This window comes from Cinclus cinclus, chromosome 3, assembly GCF_963662255.1.
Source record: "Cinclus cinclus chromosome 3, bCinCin1.1, whole genome shotgun sequence".
Classification (NCBI taxonomy): domain Eukaryota; kingdom Metazoa; phylum Chordata; class Aves; order Passeriformes; family Cinclidae; genus Cinclus; species Cinclus cinclus.
The window spans coordinates 82,708,210-82,728,723 of NC_085048.1; the positions used below are offsets into that span (position 1 = coordinate 82,708,210).

General features: G+C 35.7%; 1 protein-coding gene across 1 annotated transcript in view; it reads left to right on the plus strand.

The window, feature by feature from the left end:
* The window catches only part of DNAH8 (dynein axonemal heavy chain 8), a 113,875-nt gene that overhangs the window by 17,769 nt on the left and 75,592 nt on the right, over positions 1-20,514 (plus strand). Inside the window, exons 15-28 of the mRNA XM_062490336.1 lie at positions 767-886; positions 1,597-1,732; positions 2,474-2,661; positions 3,575-3,655; positions 4,411-4,527; positions 7,054-7,173; positions 7,922-8,054; positions 9,053-9,159; positions 10,084-10,180; positions 11,144-11,223; positions 12,615-12,810; positions 14,408-14,598; positions 16,249-16,375; positions 19,227-19,462. Coding sequence (XP_062346320.1) covers positions 767-886; positions 1,597-1,732; positions 2,474-2,661; positions 3,575-3,655; positions 4,411-4,527; positions 7,054-7,173; positions 7,922-8,054; positions 9,053-9,159; positions 10,084-10,180; positions 11,144-11,223; positions 12,615-12,810; positions 14,408-14,598; positions 16,249-16,375; positions 19,227-19,462 — 1,929 coding nt within the window. The remainder of the gene's footprint in view (positions 1-766; positions 887-1,596; positions 1,733-2,473; positions 2,662-3,574; positions 3,656-4,410; positions 4,528-7,053; positions 7,174-7,921; positions 8,055-9,052; positions 9,160-10,083; positions 10,181-11,143; positions 11,224-12,614; positions 12,811-14,407; positions 14,599-16,248; positions 16,376-19,226; positions 19,463-20,514) is intronic.

Consider the following 20,514-nt stretch of genomic DNA (forward strand, 5'->3'; position numbering starts at 1 on the left):
TGATTGAATAGTTCATCAATGCAAATTTTGTACAGTATAATTTTAGGCCCTTTTTTTTTTTTTGTTTTGTTTTTATTGTAATGCAGCCATTCACTGAGCAGGGGACATTTTTTCTTGTCTTAGCACAGATAAAAGCATGGGCTGTATATCCAGGAGTATCGATGTGCATTTTGATTAGAAGTTAGTAGAAAAGCACATATCGTAGAAGGGACCCATAAGAGTAATTAAGTCCTGAAATATTATCTAATAGTCAGATATGTGCATCTGAAGAACAGTGTAGATGTTTCTGTTAGGGAAAAAGCTCTCAGTTAACAATCTAGCTTGGGCCTCTCCTGGGGCCAGCTCCCAAGCAAAGGAGAAAAAGCCCCACAGGGTTCTCCTGACACCACTTCCTTAGACAGCTTGCTATCACAGCAGATGGCTTCCAAGTCAGACATCAGACGATGCTGAATACTGGCTGCTCAGCCCTGGGGTTCACAGTGTCTTTTGGTGTTTTCAGGACTGTCATAAGTAAGCACAGCTGAGAAACAGCATGAGATAATGGAGACAGGAGAAATACCAGCACGGATATGTGTGCCTCTTGGAAATGTACCGAGTCAGGGAAGAAATAAATGTTCCTCTCCATGAACTGTTGTGTGACTCCACACACATTTAATCTGTTTGGGAGGAGGAAGAAATGGTGGTACCCGAGAAAACAGTTTAGCATTTCAATTGATATTTTTTTTTTTTTTAATACATATGTTTAATGCTATTGTTCTTACTGCAGCTTTACCAAACCCAGAAAGATGACCCTCCTCTTGCTCGAAACATGCCACCAATTGCAGGGAAGATATTGTGGGTGAGACAGCTATTCAGAAGGGTAAATGAACCAATCACCTATTTCCATGTAAGTTGATGTGCTGAAAAATTAGGTGTTTTGTGTAACAGTGAACTGTGCTACTTCAGTAGAGTGATCATGAAGTTTCTGGTTATGAGTACGTCACTTGTTATAGGATAAGCGACATTTTTTCTTTGTATGTTTATACTCCTCTGCAATAACCCTTGTTGTAGATCCAAGATGTAGTGTTGGAATAGAACAGACTAGACTATTTCAGTTGAAAATAACCTAGAAGAATTCTTGAAATGTTTCAGTGATTCTCCTATGAAGCATCTAGGGTCTCATGCCAAGTTAACGTCTGTGTGAGAGGGGTTTTCACTTTCCTGTTTCCCTCAGATGTGAATAATGATCATTTAAATCTCTTCCAAGGAGAACAGGCATTAAAAAAGGAAACTTTTACAGTAAATTTTCAGTTATTCAATTTTGAGTAGAAATGAGTGTCCATTTCACTGTGAATTGCAGGTATTTATGACAATGCGTTAAAGTAATTGCTCTTATGGATGTTAAATATTTAGTATTTATTCCTTACAAGTTCTTACTGACTTTATTGCCCTGTAAATTTGAATCATAAATATTTAATACAGTTTTTAAGAACTCTGTCAGTATAATTCCTAGTATTAACCTAAACTATGTATAGACAATAGTTAAATTGAGAAAAACCCAAATGGTATGGGAGGTTTTGGATATGGTTTTAATTTGAATATACTTTGTTTTAATAGAAGCATTCAGATATCTTGACAAGTCCAGAAGGTAAAGCAGTTGTTCAATCATACAACAAACTTGCATATGTATTGGTGGAGTTTGAGGTAGTTTATCATAGTGCATGGATGAAGGAAATGTCACAATTACAGTATCGTAAGTAATTAAATATCTACTTGCCTCTTTAAATTGTTGTTGAATGCTAAGTTAACATAAATCAAATCACATATTTTTTAAGCTTCATTTACCCTTAAAACGTGCAATTTAGTCATGATCCAGTTAGCAGGCTCAGTAATACAATCTCACTGCCTTACTGACCTTGGTACTTGGTTTTGATGCAGAGGATTGCAGATTTGGTATGCTGTTCAACAGATGACTGTAAACATTAGGGACACAAATTTCAGACACAGATAACTTTGGTATTTAAATTCTCTATGTGTACTATTTAATAATTATTTCTGGGTGGGTTTTCTGTTGTTGTTGTTGGCTTTTTTGTTTGTTTGTTTGTTTTTTGTGTAATAATTCATAAGGTTGTATTGCCCCAGTCCTCTAAGGACAAATATTATTTAATGCCTAGAAATGTTTGAGATTCAAGCACTGTGTTTCCTGGTCCTTAGAGAATTAGTTTCATAACTTTTTAACTTGGGCTGAGAAAAATTATGACACAAATAAGACTGGAACTGAGGCTTATTTAGTTTATGAAGAGAAAGGCAGAAAGTTAATATGATGGAAGTCAGTTGTGTATTTTACTTAACTGAAAATAACAGGAAGCTATTTCACAAGTAACCCTGCATACTTAATCACTATATTGGAACTTTAGAAATCTGGATTTCATCATAATTTATAGAACTTAAACAATTGTTTGTCTGAGAAACTGATAATAGAATGTCTTTGCAGCCTTACAGTCCACCATATTGGTGCGTCATCCTACAACTGAGAAGTTCCTGGTTAATTTTGATCCCCAAATTCTAGAGATTGTGCGAGAGACGAAATGTATGATAAAGTTGGGTCTGGAAGTACCAGAGCAAGCAGTCAAGATAGCAATAATAGAAAATAAATTGAAGTCAAACAGGTTGCAGTTAGAGGTAAACTTGAAAAGTATCATGATTGCTGTTTAAAAAATTTAAAAAGGAAATGTGTTTAAACAGGGACTTAGTTTCTATAGCTAAAGGTTAAAGCTGGGTAAGAGGTAATTTAAAGTAAATTTACAGAATGCACAGGTGGCCATAAAAAAAATCTCATTTTAAACCCCTCCTCACCCCGCTAGGCCCTGTGTGGTCTGGTTGATACTTAAATATAAAAATATATACTTCATACCAAATGACACACTAAGTATACTTTGGTCAGGAAATAATTTAAGCTATAGAAAAAGTTTTTGCAGTTTGAAAATCAGTAAAATGCATGCTTTTGTAAGTTTTGAGTCTGGTTTGGAATATATGATGAGCCACAGAAATGTGAAGAATTTTGCAGGTTACCTTCAAGAGAAGTTACATTTGTAATACCTACTGTAGTCTCTTCTACGATGCTATTTCAAGGAGCCTGTATCTTGGGTATGAGGTGCCTCATACAAGACTCTTCTCTGTTTGTGCATATGGCATAAGACAAGAGGACACTTTAAAACTGAGTTCCCACCTGACTTAAGCATCTAAAGCACATGATACTCAATTTTAAGAGGGTGTTTGAAGTTATGGTTGCTAAAGCTCAAGCTGTCTTTAATTCTAGAGAAAGATCATTCTTTTTCTGGCTTTGTGCCTCAGAAAAGTGTTGCACAAAGGTGGCTTTCATTCCTCCTTCTGTATCATATACAAATTCATTGCATCCCAGAAATGATCATAGATATGTAATGTCTGTGTAAAATTCTACAATTGTTCTCAAATACAGAATTGTGCAGCATTCAATATATTTTTCAGATGATTTGATTGTATGACTGATTGTCTTCTTGAGTAAGAAAATGCTTGAAATATTCTGCTTGATATTACCCTTTCTAATAATCAACAGGGTCTCATCCAATCTTATGAAGATTTACGTAAAGCAACACCAAATATGTTTGTAAATCTGTTGACACCAAAAATGGAAAAGGTTAGTATTGCTGCATGCACTTCAGTGTACCTAATAAGAAGTGAAAATAACTTAATAATTCATAATTCTGATATATTAAGATAGATCTGCATGTTTTGAGCTTAATGGATTTTACTGAGACCTTTAAGACTAAAAATTTGTTCTTTGCATACTTCATACAGTTCTCAGATAATGTGTTTTACTATCAAATAATCTTAGTGCCTATGAGATAGAAGACCAGTAGAACAAAAAAATGTGGTATTTGAGGTCTATTTATCTCCACAAATCTCTGGCTTTGACGTGAGAGTTTGCTCAGAGAGAGTTACAAACCTTGTAAATTCAGTGGTGTTAGAATGCTACACTATGATGTTTTATGCTACACTAAAGGTACAGTTTTATTGGAGATACAGAATGTCTATCCCACAACCCATTTTGTTTTGCCAGACACAAGTGTTTGTATGTGACTCTTCTAAGTAACTCTCCCTGTTTCGCTTGTAAGTGGTCACACCAAAAGGTTGTAGAGTTTGTGCAAGTTTGTATAACTACAAAGTTGGACAGAAGTCTGAGAAACAAAAGTCCTGAGGTTGTATTATGCCCTACCCTCCCCTTCCTTTCTTGCATAATTGCATATATTTCTTTGACCTTTTTTGTTGGAAACTTGTAACCTCCCTTGCGCACCATTCTGTTTCAAAGTAATGTTAGTGATTCTCATAATAGCACTTGTTTTAATTTTTTTCTCTCTTTTTTAATCTATTAAATTATATCTTTATGCTTAGATGGAAGGTGTGTTTAGGCAAGGACTTACCTTGTTGACTTGGTCATCTGTCACACTGGAAACTTTCTTTCAAGAAGCTGATAAAGTTCTGCATGTATTCAGACAGCTTTTGAGAAGGGTAAATGCTTACTATATAAATAAAACTAAAAGCCTACAGAAATTATTTCTAGGACACTATTTTATATATTCAAGCATAATCTGTACTTATTTTTGTTCCATACATAGAAATCTTGTTGCTTTTTAAAATAGGTTCCTTTTTTGGAGTAGGGATATACTCAATGATTCTCTCCTATTATTGCCATCATATGTTTGATTGTTGCTTCTGTCCTTAAAATAGAATCTATTTCCACTTCTTGTCTTCAGATTCTGGGGCTTTCACTCTGATTTTCAGAGTCATTGCCTGTCTTTGAGTACTTGTCCATGAGTGCAGCTGCATAAAAAGATACTTTCATGTAAAACTGTTGAGTGGGGAGCTTTGGAACACAAACTCTATTCATAGCAGGCATGTTGTGAAACTCTGTCCCCTTTGTGCAGCCCATAAAATAATGAAGGAGAATATGTTTCTTTCTCACTGTTCTGTACATGCTGCTCTGTGCTCTTTTACTCTCTTGGTATTTGTCACATAATTTCTGAATTAATTTTATTTCATATTTAATATGTACATAAGTAGTCTGGATGATGGGATCAAGTGTACCCTGACGAAGTTTGTCAGTGTTACCAAGCTAAATGGGAAAGTGTAGAGCCACCCTGCAGGAAGACCTGAATAGGCATGGGGAGTGGACTAACAAGAACTTGACAAAGTTCAACAAGCACAATGTAAAGTCTTGCACTTGGGCAGACATAATCCAGGAATGAAGCATAGCCTGAGATTACCTGACTGGGGAACAGCTCTGTGAAAAAGGACCTGGGAATCCTTGTGGATAACAAGTTCAGTGTGAATGAGCAGTATGCTGCTCCAGCAAAGAAAGCCAGCCGGATGCTGGGTTGCATTAACCAGCACTGATAACAAATCACCATCCTCCTCTACGTGGTGCTGGTGAGGCCAAATCTGGAACTGTATTCAGTTTTGGTACCTGCTATACAGAAGAGATTTGGAGAGGGTTCAGGGAAGGGCCACAACGATGATCAAAGGACTGGGAAGCCTGACAAATGAGGAAATGTTGAAAGAAATGTTTTTTTCTGCCTTGAGTAAAGAAGACTAAGGGGAGACCTTATCATCATGGTGTAATATTTGAAGACTGGCTGCAGAGAAGATGGGGACCCCCTTTCTACAATGATTTATGTGGAAAAGAAGGGGGCTAATGGGTATAAGTTGCTCATGGAGACATTCCAATTTGACACACGAGGAACATTTTTTTGCAATGAGAACCATAGCCACTGAAATAATCTCCCACTGGAAGTGGTGGATTCCCCAGTGTCAGACAATTTTAAGACTCAGATGGACAGGGTGCTGAGCCATCTTGTTTAGAGTGTGCTTTTGCCAAGAAAGGTTGGACCAGATAATCCTTGAAGTCCTCTTTCAACTGGACATTCTATGATTCTATGATTTAATATGCTGGAGGAACAGTATTGGCTTGTTTCTTTCTCAGGAATTTACCTTGACAGTCAGATTGCACTTCTGGCTTGATGGGTAAACTGTGTGACTATTATCTCTTCTATGAATACTGTAAATTGTACCTCCTGTGGTAGGAGGTTGTTAGTCACTGGTCAGGGTATCTAGTTCTTTTTACGTATGGCAGAATATCATAATTATGATCATTGCTTTGTTTGCCACTGAAACCCAAAGCTCAAAAAAGGTTATCTGTGTCAGAAATTAACAGCTTTGTAAGTCTGAGTATATCTAAAGTAGCCATGTTTTTATGTAAATCACTATTTTCCTTAAATATTTAGGTTGTAGGCCTTTTTTACTTCTCCCTCCCATATCAATTAAAAAAGTTTCACCTTGGTTAGACTCTTGATTGCTTTGGAAGGGTATTATTGTCAGTTAGGAAAAAAGTGATGTGAAATGGAGGCATGAGGTATGTTCTGATAAACAAGATGGAATATTACAGATGCTTCAGATAAAAGATTTAAAGATGGACAGAAGTCACTTTTACTTGGATTCTGCCATGGCAAAACCAATTCAGTGTAGTTGAATGTATACTAATAATGCTGCAATTTAGAATCAAATACCAAGCAAAAAACTGTGCTGACTAAAAGAAGGAGGAAGACTGAAGTTTAACCCATCAAGCAATTTACGGTAGACCCTCCCCTTGCCTTGCTGCTAGACTTGTGGTCAGTAAGATCATAAGCAAGAATCCAATTATATTGATGTAGCTTGTTATATTACTCTGTTTTATTTAATCTAGAAGCAGTGTATCTTGCACAACAGGAATTGATCTGGGGTCTGACTTTTTGTTACTGCCTGTCTGCCTAAAACTGCAGTTAAACCAGTCAGGATTCTTTGCGAGTCTAGCCATTGTAAATAACCCTTAAGTTACCATAACTCTTGTTATCATTCACTTTCTTAAAGGATTTTCTGCTCTGTAGCATTCTTGCATTTATTTTTCTGTAAAACATTTTTTATCTGTTAGAGCTCTCTAAAATAGAATACATTATGCTTTAAAGATAAGTGTGTAGTATTAACATGATTTTCTCTTTTTAGGTTACTGTTATAAGTGATGTGCAGATTGGTTCAATATTAAAAGAAATATCAAGTACTTCTTTAGTTAGTTTGCCAGTCGATGCTCCTATCAAAATAGAGGATCTGTTGGCTGACAATGAGGTGTGTGCCACTTTACATCTTTCAACTTGAATTCTAGGGCATGTTAGAAAAAATGCTTTTGCAAATGAAAATAAAACTAAAAAATCTTTATGTAGAAATACAGAGCTTTATTTGTAATTAAATTATTTTGGTTAAAATATTTTTTACAAAGATACATTGGTTCTTTGGTATTTGAGGTAACTAAGCTGTAATATTTCATAGATAATCTTATTTAAGTCCTTTGTAATTAGATGAGATTTTTTGTGTGTGAAGGACCTCAGACATATATAGCCTTTCTTCCCCCCTATATTTTCCAAATTGTTGTTTTTAAGGAGAAGGCAAAAAATACTTTCCAACAAGTATATTTGAAAGTCTGAAAGTTTTCTCATTCCAAAATAGGTTAAAAATGTATTAATTATCAAATCAGTGCAAGTAAATAAAATCATTAAGGACAGTTGCAAGAGTATTTGGGTAATTTCAGATTCAGACTGTGACTTCCCTTCAATATTCAGGACTTTTTTTGAGGACCTAAAAGTACCGTTACATTTTAGAAACAGGTTTTTTTTTTAGGCATTAAAATATTGTGGTAATACAACAGAAATGTCTATAAATATACAAGTAATTTTTAATAAATATATACGTTTCATTGAAATGGTTTTGGTCTGCTTAATGCAATATTTAGTGAGATGTTGTGAATCTCCATGAAGAGAAACAGTAATAAGATAATCAGTGGTACTAAGACAATGCATTGGTATTTTTTATTTGACAGAATTATACCAAAGAATGTGCTGAGTTATTGAACAGCAAAAGCATGCATGTCGAAGATGCTGTTCAATATTTAATAGATCTATTTGAAAAGAATTATGAATTTCCATCCCCTAAGTCCTCAGAATCACAAGGTAGTTAATGTTGCTTATTTAAATAAAAAGTTTTGTAAACTTAGCTAGTTTTTATCAAAACTGATCTATTTTAGCTAATTTGCTTCAAGACTTCTCCCTCCCACTACAATTTCATCTGTGTCACATATTCTGCCTTCTTTAACCACTGTTTAACTAAACCACTAGCTCATGAAATCTGGAGGTAATTCAGTTTTGGTGGGGTTTCTAGAGTTAAAAGCTGTCCTTTAGATCAGAAAACTATTTGCTCTAGAGGAAGGACCTTCACGTTCCATTTCTCTCAGCCACTCATCATAGCTCTCCCACTTCACATCCCCCATCTGTAAGTGGAATCCTCTCTCCTCATCTCTGTCAGCCAATTGGTACTGTCACTCTCTTTTTAAGTTTCCTGCCACAGTAGAATTATGTGCTTTGCTGTCTGGTCTGTTTAAATTTGTATAGTCAAGTGCTGACACTGGTATGGCTGATGCTGGTATGGCTTTGGGGTATCTTACAAAGATTTTAGGAGATCCCATATTGTTACAAGAGAAATAGTTTATATTTGGAAGAAAATAAATGTTTTAAGGAAAAATTTATTTTGAGGTTTAATCAGTAATGGAGTTCTTTTCTTTCCTGAGATTTTTTCCCTTCTGGGTTCAGGTTTCTGCAGTTAAAAAGACATAGGCAGGGTCAATACTCCAGGTTGTTCAAGAGCATGCAAACAGAGAAAGATGACACAAAAATACTTCTCTGTCTGTTGTTAAATTTTTTTATACTGATTTTGATTTTTTTTTTGGATGTTTTCACTGATATATTCATGTCTGCCTATCCATCTTTAGTAACAGATTGGTGCTGCACAGTGTTTGTTAAGCTAAGGCTTGTAGGTGGACTCTTAACCACTTTCCTGGCTGGTGATCCAGGTATTACTGAAGTAAAACTCAGTATTGTTTTGCCTCAAATGAGGGGGGTAACATGCTTTAAAGCAGAATATTTATGCAATTACATTTTTTTCTTTTAATTTACAGGAAAACATATAGCATTTGAAAGAAAAGAAAAGGAGAATGAAAAAACTGCTGAAGGACCTCAAAGTGATGATAGCAAGAGTGGTGATAAAGAAGAAGAGTTTAGAAAGGTATTTTATAAAAATAAGGAAATTATTTTTAGAGCAATTGAATTAGTCAACAGGATCTTGAGTTTTGGTAGCTGCATATCTGTGTTACAGAAAGACAACACGTGAACAGTATCAAATTTAATGTAAAAATGATGAAATAGCTTACCTAAAAAGTGAATTTAAGATGGATTTTAGTTTTCACAGGTATATTTAATGCTATTCCAATTATCACCCTTATTAAACAAATTCTTGATGTGAGTGGTAAGTGTAAAAATTGGAGACAATAATGTGCCTAAGCCATAACACAGACTTTCCTTCTTGGGTAGGCAGGATCTTTCATCCTATCTATCCTTCTCTTCCAACTTAATCAATAAAGCTTATCTTTGTACTTTTTCCATGAAGAATGCAATCTCTTCATGTTTAGCAGAGAAGGAAAGTAGAAGTAAAGAACAAAGACTCTTAAACTTGCAAGCAAAAATGCAATCATGCTGGAGTTAGATTGTTTTTTAATAGTGATCATTTCATGTTGCTGTATTTTCATATTCTTAATCCAGTTGGATTTTACTGTGTTTGTCTCTTATTCAAAATGGGCACATGTGCACCAATATTCGTGAGTAATTAATAGTTTGGTTTTGTGGCTTGGATTTGTGTTCTTTTTTTTAACATGGAGTGCTTTTCTGAAGGAGTGTATTTCAACCAGATTTCAGTATTTTGTGTCCAAATAAGACAAGTTGTTTCTTCACATTCTGTATTCTCTTTTCCATGCAGCTTTTACTTATTTACTTACTTACAACCCGCCAACTTCTCACTTTGTGTTTTCCATGTCGCTTACAGCATAAATTCCTTCTGACAAAATCTATCAAGTTTGAATAAATTGTTTTGGCAATACTTTTCAGGTTGCTATGTGAATACGATGCTAAAGAATGTATGGTTTATTTATTACAGAACTGTAAAGACTTACTTGCTTATTTCAGTCGCCGGCTGCTAATCAGCCTCCAGAAAGCAACCCGACTGTCTTTGGACCGTATTAAAAGAAGAATGAGTGTTCCAATGTAAGTTTCAAACGAAAGATTCCTTCAGTTCCTTCAATCTTCCTTCAATAGTATGCACTCTTTATGAATTCTTCATGATAATGGCAAGATCCATACAAAATCAGTCTCCTATATTCAGTATGGTTTCTATAGGTTATTCTGTGCTTGAACAGGCAGACGCTTTAGAGACAGGATTGTTTCAGTATAATATATTATATATTGAAAAGTTTAGTTAGAATTCTATTAGGAGAATTTATTTCAAGCAAGTGAAGTTTATGTTTTGTCATTAATTTTTGTTAAAGTCTTTTTTCTTTTTCTAAAGACATTTTTCGTAAAAAAACCCCATAATGGAGTCCTTATCAAAATCAATAGGATTTTTTTGTTGTTTCCTTCATATTTGTCTACTATATCATATTGTTGAATTCTCTTATTTAGTCACTATATCATACCACAGCATTTACAGTTTTACTTTGCTCCATGTGTTTAGGTTTTATTTTTTTCTTAATTCTAGTTTTGAGTAGGTTAATATCACATTTTTATCATTTTGCACTAGCTTTGCACTAGTCATCTTTGAAACTTTTTTCCATTCTGTTGAATACTTATTTAAAATGTAATGGGACAACTTTTGCTCTTAATAGGTTGTTGCATGTAATGATCAGTGAGACTTTCTTATGCACTATTCAAAGCACTGTAAAAGTTCCATCATTCTGAACCTGAGAGATTAAAATCCATAATCAGAAAATACTCAGGATAAAAAAAAATATGAAAGCAATGGCTGGGACTAAGCTAAGATTTGTCAGAATCGTGGAGCTCTAGCTATTTTCTTTATCCTTTAAACAAGAAACTTCTGTGAGTTTTGGAAATAGTACCTAATTTTACATGAAAATTCCCCGTGTGGGTTTGGTCAGAAAATGTAGCTCAAAATTGTATTTCTCAGATAAACAGAGGAGGTTTTGTGATGAAGTGTTTATAAGTGTCAAAATTGTTTTGCAGCAAATCTGAGGACATCGCTCCTTTTCTAAAAGCAGAAGTACACCTTGATATTCCCAATCTGGTAAGTTTTATGTCATATAGGTAAGGTAAGATACACTGTCTTATAGTTTTCTCTGCATTTGCCCAAGTGCAGGGTGTGGGCACACTTCCACTGAACCAGCATCTGCTCCAAAGGAGAGCAGTTGCTTACATCTTTCAGTGCACTGAGAGCACTGATCAAACGTGCTCACAATCCCAGTGCTCTCACCCCTGTCTCGGTGGTGCTTGCAGAACCTTGCTTTTTAACTTTGTGTGGGTTAGCAACTACATTGCAATCTGTTCATCAGTGTTTGCAGAATAATTACAGCTCTCCTTGCATGTAGTAGTTGCATTACTGGAATAGGTTCATCATCTTGCTTTATTATTACTATTACTATTATTACTATTATTGCTGTTATTATTATTAATTTTAGTTCTTACTTGTGTAATCTAAATACATTTGTATTTAAATTATTCTAAATAAATTTGTTGAATTTCAATAATGAACATTATCTTTGCTCAGTTTGGCTTTAGTCACCTAAATGAGAAGTTAGATGACCAGAATGAGGAATACTTAAAAAAAAAAAAAAAATAGCAGAAGGAGTTGTGGATTTCTATGTACAGGGAAAAAAAGGCAGCTCAATTGCAAAGAACTAAAGTGTTAGTTTGTTTTTGTTTTGTAGATTAAGATAGCTATGTGTTATTCCTTTGACATTGAACTGAGGTTTATATTGTCATTCTGTTATAAATTCACACTCTGTGTGTGTGTACACACCATATCCAAGTTCTGTCAAAGTGTAGAATGTTTACCTTGTTGATATTTGTAAAACCATAAAGCACCAAGCTCTACCCATTGCAAAGGAAATACATCTCTCTTTCCAGTCCTCAAATGCTTGGCTGATCCAGGGCAGTAATCAAGTAATTCTGGGTAAAATACCACTTTGCTAATGCCAATAATATTTTGCAAGAGCCTTGCTTTTATGTATGCAGCTGGTCATACATAAGGCTCAAGAAGGGTGGGAAGTGGTGGTTGCACCATAGCATGCAATTTCTAGTGCTTTGTTATGCTAGAGTGTAAAAAGCAAGGCTTGCAGTGTATTCCCACACATTATATAAAAAATCATTGTAAAACTTATGCTTAAAATGTTGTAGGACTTTTTAAAATAGCTGTAAAACAAAGCCAATGAATCTATCTGCTTATGTACTCGATTGCCATTTCACCTACAGTATGACTGCATAATTAGATGGTAGCTCATTACTGTATGTTTCATCTCTTTGGAAACAATTCTGAGCCAGACAACCTGCTAAAGCTATATTTTCTAGCTTCTCTTCTGGGGTAAACTCTGCAGTTCACTATGAGTGGAGTAAAAATGAGGTCTCAAAAATGGCAATCGGTTGCATTTATTTCAACGATTTTTCAACTGTTTTAAATAGGTAATTGTTCCCAGTTTAGATGATATACAGCAAGCCATCAATCGCATGATTCATTTAACACTGGAAGTAAATCGAGGAGTTGCTCAGTGGGGACAGAGGCATTTGCAAAAATCTATTTTAAAAACAGAACCAGGCACACAGCAAGCAGCTTCTGCAGGCTTTGGATCACAAGGGAAAAAAGCCAGAAAAGGAGAAAGTAAGTATTTTGTTTAGGTTTTGTTTTCCTTTTTACTTTACTTTTTGCTTTATTAGCTATGCCATATATAAATATTTGTGAATAAGCTCACTTTCTGTCAGCGAAGCCTACTGTGGATTATTTTGCATTAATTTTGGGTGTTTATTTTGGTTTAATTAGCTGTATATTTTCTCAAATAGCTTTTCAGGCTTACATAAGTATTAAAAACCTGAAAGACAATAAGCAAAACCTTTGAACAGTTGCTAGATTCTGAATATTTTACTTAATTTAAGGCAAAGTAAGCTGTTGATCAATATTTTTACCTACTTATTGTGGAATGTAGCCATAATGATATAGCTGAAACCATAAACCATTACTTTATACTAGATCTCATTGAAATATTGAGACGCAGCAAGAGCCAGATTTCAGGAAATATTTTAATTGCTGGATGTTTTCCTAGATTGGATTATAAAACACTTCAAATGTTTTTTCATGTGAATGAAAAACATTTGACTGGAGACAAGCCTACATCCATTTTAGTAAAATACTTTATTTCTTAATATTATTTCCAAGCACCTTTCCATACATTTTGCAAGCCACCATAAAAGCCTAAATATGTTTTTAGCTTCAGTTTTTCTTAGTTGTTTGGCTGACCCAGTGATATGCAATCCAATTATATACTTTGTTATCATTCCTTTGAAAAGTCTGTAACATCTTGGAAAGTTTTTCTGTCTGACAGTGCAGAGCTGTTATTTTATGCTTCTACTGATGTGTCTTGTATGATTCTAACTTCTTTTAATGGGCTTCAAGCAGGGTGGTAGGAGCCAATCCTCATCAGACACTCAGAGTCTTTTCCTCTGCTGTGTCAAAATACAGCGTCAGCAAACGACCATTTTCATCACCTGTAACTAGATACTAGACACCTCAGGGCATATGTTAATGTTTGGGCAATGAGGTTATGGAATACAGTGGTAAGGATGGATGAATCTGAGGCTGTTTCCATTAAGCAGACCCCAGAAAATATCTTCAGAGTAAAAGGGAACTTGGAGCTGCCTTAAATTCCCCTCATTATACAATACGTGCAGAGAGAAGGCTGAAGTTTTCTTCTTTGTTCACTGAAATCTGCTTCAAAATGCTCAGGCATTGTTATGACAGAAGTAGCTCATCATGTGTGAAGAATATCAGTTTCTATATTCACCCTGATTGCCTTAGCAATTAATCAAAGAGTTCAAGAAACTTACACTGCTTTAAGCAGTATATACTATTTAAAAAATTTAATTGTTAGAATTTTTTAAATTATGAAATAATGCGGAATGTTTATGATGTTCTGCTTACAATTAAGTTAGAATGGAGAAAATTAAATTTCTGAATGAAGGAGACTATTTTCTTTCCATTTGAAAACCTTCATTTTAGACTGAATTTGCTCTGGCTGTATAGTGCCTGGCATGAACTAGCAAGTGGTACTTCACATTAAGCAGTTTGACAGATGTTTGAAGAAGAATATTCAGCATTAATGAAGAGCATCATTACTCAGTTTGGTATGCATAGATTTGGAAGACAATTCTAATCAGACTGTCAACAGTTCATTGATTTATATATAATTTTATTTTTACAGAAGGAGCTGATGATACAGTTATCAGAAAGCTGAAAAACTTTTACGCAGGTGTTGCAGAAAATGAAGTTATTACTAAAATAATTGTGCTTCTCTCTTCTGCTGGGACTTCTCTAAAAGAAGGAGTTAGTCAAGTTCTGCAAGTGTTTGATAAATATAAGGTGCTGTGGACAGAAGATAAAGATACCAAATTTCAGGTCAGTGTAATGGTGATCACTGACAGGACTCTTCTTCATTAATCTTATGTTTTGAAATCTGAAAACATTGGGGAAAATCAAGGAAAAAAATATGTATAAAACACATTTACAGCTGAAATTTTTCTTTTCTCTATTTGTAGGAATGGTACTATATCCACTAAGGAGAAGTAATAGCATTTTACTTCTGTGTCAAGTAATTTTTGTGGTTTGGTTTGCTTTTTCCTTCTTCTGTGCCATTCTAGATACTGCAAACCTGGTAATTGCTTTATTTTGTCTATGCAACTCTGGTTTTTGGGCCACAAGAAACCAACCCAGTTTGATATGAGGCATGTGTCTGTGCAAACACAGGTAGCCTGGGGAATTAACAAGAGGAGTCAGAGACTCCTCTAGAGTTAGTAGCCTGCAAGGCTACTGATATCACAGGGATATGGTGGGATGGCATCTGTGAGTGAAATGCTGTAATGGAAGGACACAGGCTCTTTAGAAAGACAAGGCAGGGAATACCAGGTCAGGATTAAAAGAAGGGCATGGACAGGTGGCGATATAGTGGGGATCAGCTACAGGCTGCCTGACCAGGAAGTCCAAGCAGATGAGACTTTCTGTAGACAGACAGGAGCAGCCTTACCATCACAAACCCTGATCCTCATGGGGACTTCAACCACTCTGATGTTTGCTGGAGGAACAACACAGCAGCACATAAGCAATCCAGAAGGTTCCTGGAATATGTTGATGATACTTCTTTGATAAAGTAATTGGAGAGCCAATGAGAAGAGGTGCCATACTCTACCTTGTTCTCACCAACAAGGAGGAGCTGGTGAGGAAGGTGAAGCTCAAGGGCAGTTTTGTGCCTGCAGTGACCATGAAATGGTGGAATTCAGGATGAGTTCATGTGGGTTAAAACCTCACCAATTGATAGGCAGGGTTGAAAATTTGTTGTTAGTCTAATTAAAATTTTAAGTCTAATCAAATTGATGTCACTAGCTTGATCTAGTTACTGCTGAGGAATAGGACACTGCTACAGTGAAAGCTTCGATAATAAGGCAGTTACATTTTATTTCTATTTCGTTTAATTTCTGCATGCTTCCTTTTCCACTATGCTAACCCTTCCACTGCCTGTCTGTGTACTCTTGGACAGAAGAGTAGAAGTGGGATGAAACTTTCAGCATTTATTACTTGCCCATGCAGTGTAAGCATAATCAATACAGGTCTTAAGTAACATTTCTGAAATGCAGCTTTTCAGAATCACAAAATGTTTGTACCCTTGACTTCTGCTCAGGGACCTACTTAGATAATGTATTGTATTGTGATTGTTTCACACATAATTTGGCCTATGAGGTAGTCTTTCTAATAGTGTGGGCACATATTTGATCTCTGTTTTATCACCTATTTTCACAAAACAAGTAGGTCTTTAATATTTCTTGGTTATCTCTTTCTCTGTTAAATTTCGTTGGAATTTCTCAACAAGGTTAAGTGTTAGTGACAGATAAATTTATAAACATTCATTTTACTATGCTAGCAAGGCTACAGAAGGCTAAAAACAAGTATAATAATGGCATATATTTTCTGTAATTGCTGAATAACAGTTAGAACATGTTTTACCAAAGTAATAAAAAAGGACATTTGTTGATTGACATTTTAAACTACCCACAGGAATTTTTTGCTACTGGTCCCTCCCTGTCTGAAATTAAAGAGGAAATAGTTCTCTATGATACATTTGAGCAAGAGATGAAAAATTTAAAACCTACTATTCGTCTTGGTCCAATTGAATTGCACACAGGTATGACAGTATTCTTATTTTAGTATGTACAGTAAGATAATGAGTAAAATATTTACAGAATCACAGATGATGTATAGTTGACAGGGACCAACAAGAATCATCGAGTCCAACTTCTGGTCCTGCACAGCACCATCCCCAAGAATCACACCAAGTGTCCAAGAACAATGTCCAAACACTTCCTGAACTCTGTCAGTCTTGGTGCTGTGCTCCCTGGGGAGCCTGTTCCAGTGCCCAACCATTCTCTGGGTGGAAGAACCTTTTCCTTACATCCACCCTAACCCTCCCCTGACACAACTTCAGGCCATTCCCTCATTTCCTGTCACTGGCCACCACAGAGCAGAGATCAGTGCCTGCCCCTCCTCATCTCCTCACAATGAATGTGTAACTGCAGTGAGATCTCCTCTCATTCTCCTTTTCTCCAGGCTGAACAGACCAAGTGACCTTGGCTGCTTCCCATATGGCTTCTCCTCAAGGCCCTTCACCATCTTCATTGCCCTCTTTTGGATGTTCTCTAATAGTTTAGTATCTTTATTTTATTGTGGCACCCAAAACTGCACACAGTGTTGAAGGTGAGGCTGCATCAGCACAGAGCAGAGCTGGACAATCCCCACCCTGGCCTGACCAGTGATACTGTGCCTGATGAACCCCAGGACATGCTTGGCCCTCCTGGCTGCAAGGGCACTGCAGACTCATGTTCAGCTTGCTATCAACCAGGGCCCCCAGGTTCCTTTCTGGAAAGCAGTGCCTCTGCTTTCCAGCATCTCATTCCCCAGTCTGTCCCTGCATCCAGGGTTGCCATTCCAGGTGCAGAATCCAGCACTTTCCCTTTCTGAAATACATATGGTTGGTGATTGCCCAGCCCTCTGACTTCGAGGGAGTTAACAGCTCCTCCTGGTCTGAGAACTTCCTTAGTATTCCTTATAGTTCTATGTCCAAGTCATTTATGAAGATGTTGAAGAGCACAAGGTCTAAAATGGAGCCTTTTGGAACCCCTTTAGTACCAGGTCCCCAGGCTGATGTCACCTCATTCACTGTAGCACTTTGTGTCCAACCTCTGAGCCAGCTGCTCACCCATCATGTCGTGTTTATCCAGCTGTGTGCTTTGTCCAGAAGGATACTACAAGAGACTGCTTTATTCTTGTAAATATGAACATATATATTGAAATATATCTAGACATATTTCAATATGAATAGAAATTACTAAAGAGAGCTCACCAACTGTCAACTAGGGCTCACTCAGATCCTTCTAAGAAATCTGACTGCAAAAAAATCCTCCATTCCCCTTGCCCTTCTCCACTTGTAAGTGTGGACACTGAGTTCTGTCAGAACTCTGAAGTTATTTTATGGAGGCTTGCCAAAGAGTTAATGAATGTGTATTGTCACTGATTTGATCATCCTTGGTACTCCTGTCTGGCACCAGGTCATCCAATTATAATAAAGAGTATTGGAAGCATAAAGCACCTCCTTTGGTAGTGGTGAAAGACTAAGACTTAACAGCATTAATGTGTTTTCTACTTTCAATATTTGTTTCAGGAGGAGACATGGCTACTTAGTAATTCCTGTGTTAAGTATCTTTAGCTCTCAGAAGATTATGTTCTGAATTAAGCTATTTATTCTGTGGCATTTGTGTCACAGCTAATTTTGCTAAGGATCCCAATAGTACTTATACCTTTCATCTCATGGGTTATTACACAGCTAACAATCCTCTCTGGATCAACTACCTCATTGGTATCTAGCAACAAGTAGAAAGTGTGTCCCGTTGCAAATATCAGAGTAGCTGTATTTCTGATGAGCAACCCTCTTCTGACAGAATTGTTTGGTTAGGTTAAGAAAGACTTTGTAAAATTTGTCTTTCTTGCTTGTCAGAGAAGTAGAAGCTGCCTGCTTTGAAAATTGGAGTTCGTTTCAGGATCTCTGTGGTGTGTTAACCCTATTTCTTTCAGTGAAGAAGCAAAAATATCAGACTGCTGACTGCACATCCTCATCCAGTTCCTGGATGCAGTTTCTTTTTAATGAGACCAGTCTGGAAAACTCTATCTATTATTGTGTGACCAAGAGTAGTAAGAAAGGGTATATCCAAAAGAATAGGGATTTTGTTGATGGTCACAGAACTCCCTCACCTGTGACCACTGCATCAAAGGTACCCAAGTGCTCTAGGCTACAGAACAATGATATTAAATGTCTTTTATGATCTGGGGCAGCAGTTAGTTTCTTGGACTCAGTTGAGGTTTGGGAACTGATTTATTGTGTTTTACAGATTTTAACTTCTGGCAGGGTGTAGTAATTTTCTTGAATTAGTCCTGGACTTCAGGAATCATCTCTTTAATGTAATAGACACAGTATTAAAGGAGAATCTATATCTGCTGCAAAATTTGTTTTGTGAGCAGAAATGTTTTATGCTGTTAGTATATTTTATTTTCTTTTACCAGAGTAATAAATACTGCCCAATAAAATCCTAATTCATTCTGAGAATAAATTTGAATTCTTGACTCTTCTGTCTCTTCAGTGTTGGTTTGTGTTTACATATTAACTGCATATAACATGATGTGTCACCTTAGAGTTTTAGCTGTGAACTCTTCCTAGTCCCAGTTTTGAAATCGCAAGATGCCTTTTCCTCAGTGGGTATAAAGCATTTAAATATCACTGATCTTTATACTTTTGGTTAATGTATATCAAAGCTATTTTCTGAAAATCCACATTAATAAGTATTTGCAACTTTTAAAATGCTGAAATGGAATTGTTCATCTGCTGTTTTCTAATTGCAGTTAAAGAACCATATATGATAGTGTGGGCATTTTAAGAAAAAAAATATATTAATTGAGTAAATTTTTTAATGTTTTTTTAAAACCAGGGCCACTGAAAAATGCTTTAGCAATTGAAGCCAATTCCTGGAAGATGCTTCTCTGTCATTATTTAAATGAAGAATATAAAACAAAATTGCTAGACGTGGTGTCGTTCATAAACGAATACATAAACAGATTGTCTCGACCTCTGGGTGACTTAGATGATGTCAGATTAGCAATGGAAGCTTTATCTGCCATTCAAGAAAAGAGAGCAGACATAGATATGTCTATGGGACCTATTGAAGTAAGATGACTTTTCATTTATTGTATTGGAAAAATATTATTGTTATTATTATTAATAATAAATATAATAAGTGTCACAGGATAAGATAAACTTTGAACTCTAACAACAAGTTCACCACCTTGAAGGAACTAGGCAGAAGAAGGGGAAAATATTATTTTTGGTTTTTTATATTATAAATTATCAATCAGGTAATTTTATAGATTCTGTATTAATATAATACAGAAAAAAGTATTCTTTCTCAAATTATAATATAGAAACAATCTAGGAGACAACATGCAGAAATAAGAAGATGAGAACACAAGACAAGGGTGCTCTATGCTCCCCTTTGCTTTTCATTAGCCTTAATCCTCTTACTTTTGCTGTGTGTGTAAACAAACATCTTGATCATTTAGCCCCTTGAAATATAGCCAGAAAATATTCATGGAACCACCCATTACAGTATGCTGCCAAAAACTGGCAACATTCTTTTCATTTTTTCCATAAGAACATAGCTGGAAGAAGCTAAAACAAGCTCATGACAAATACTTGGTATTTTTTATCACTCTCTGAAACAGCCAGCTTAATAGAAAAAAATTAGCTCTATATTTTCATTGACAATTTGAAGAAGAAATTTTTTGCTATATGATGAGAATTTTTTTGAAGACTGATCTATGACACCTGAAAGGATTTTCTGTGATTGTCATTTCTGCTGGTTTTGTGGTAAGAATGTGGGTTTTGTCTTAGCAATTTATGCAGTGGTTTGTAAGAAAATAATGAGTTCTGTGATTAAATGATGTAAACTGTGGAAATACAGCTGCCTTCTTCAGTGTGTATCAAGAATGGTAGAAAGCCTTAGCCATACACCAAATAGAAGAACCTGAACAATAATTTAAACATTTAAAATAATATTCACATCTTCTAAATGTTACTAGTCTGATGTCAGTATATGATAATCATACTCATAGCTGTTAAATAAAGCAAGAGAGAGCAACTGAGTTCAGCACTGTCTACTTGCCCAGCTTTATATGTGTAGGGAATGGTGCAAACTTTGTAAATAAATAAAAGGTATTAAA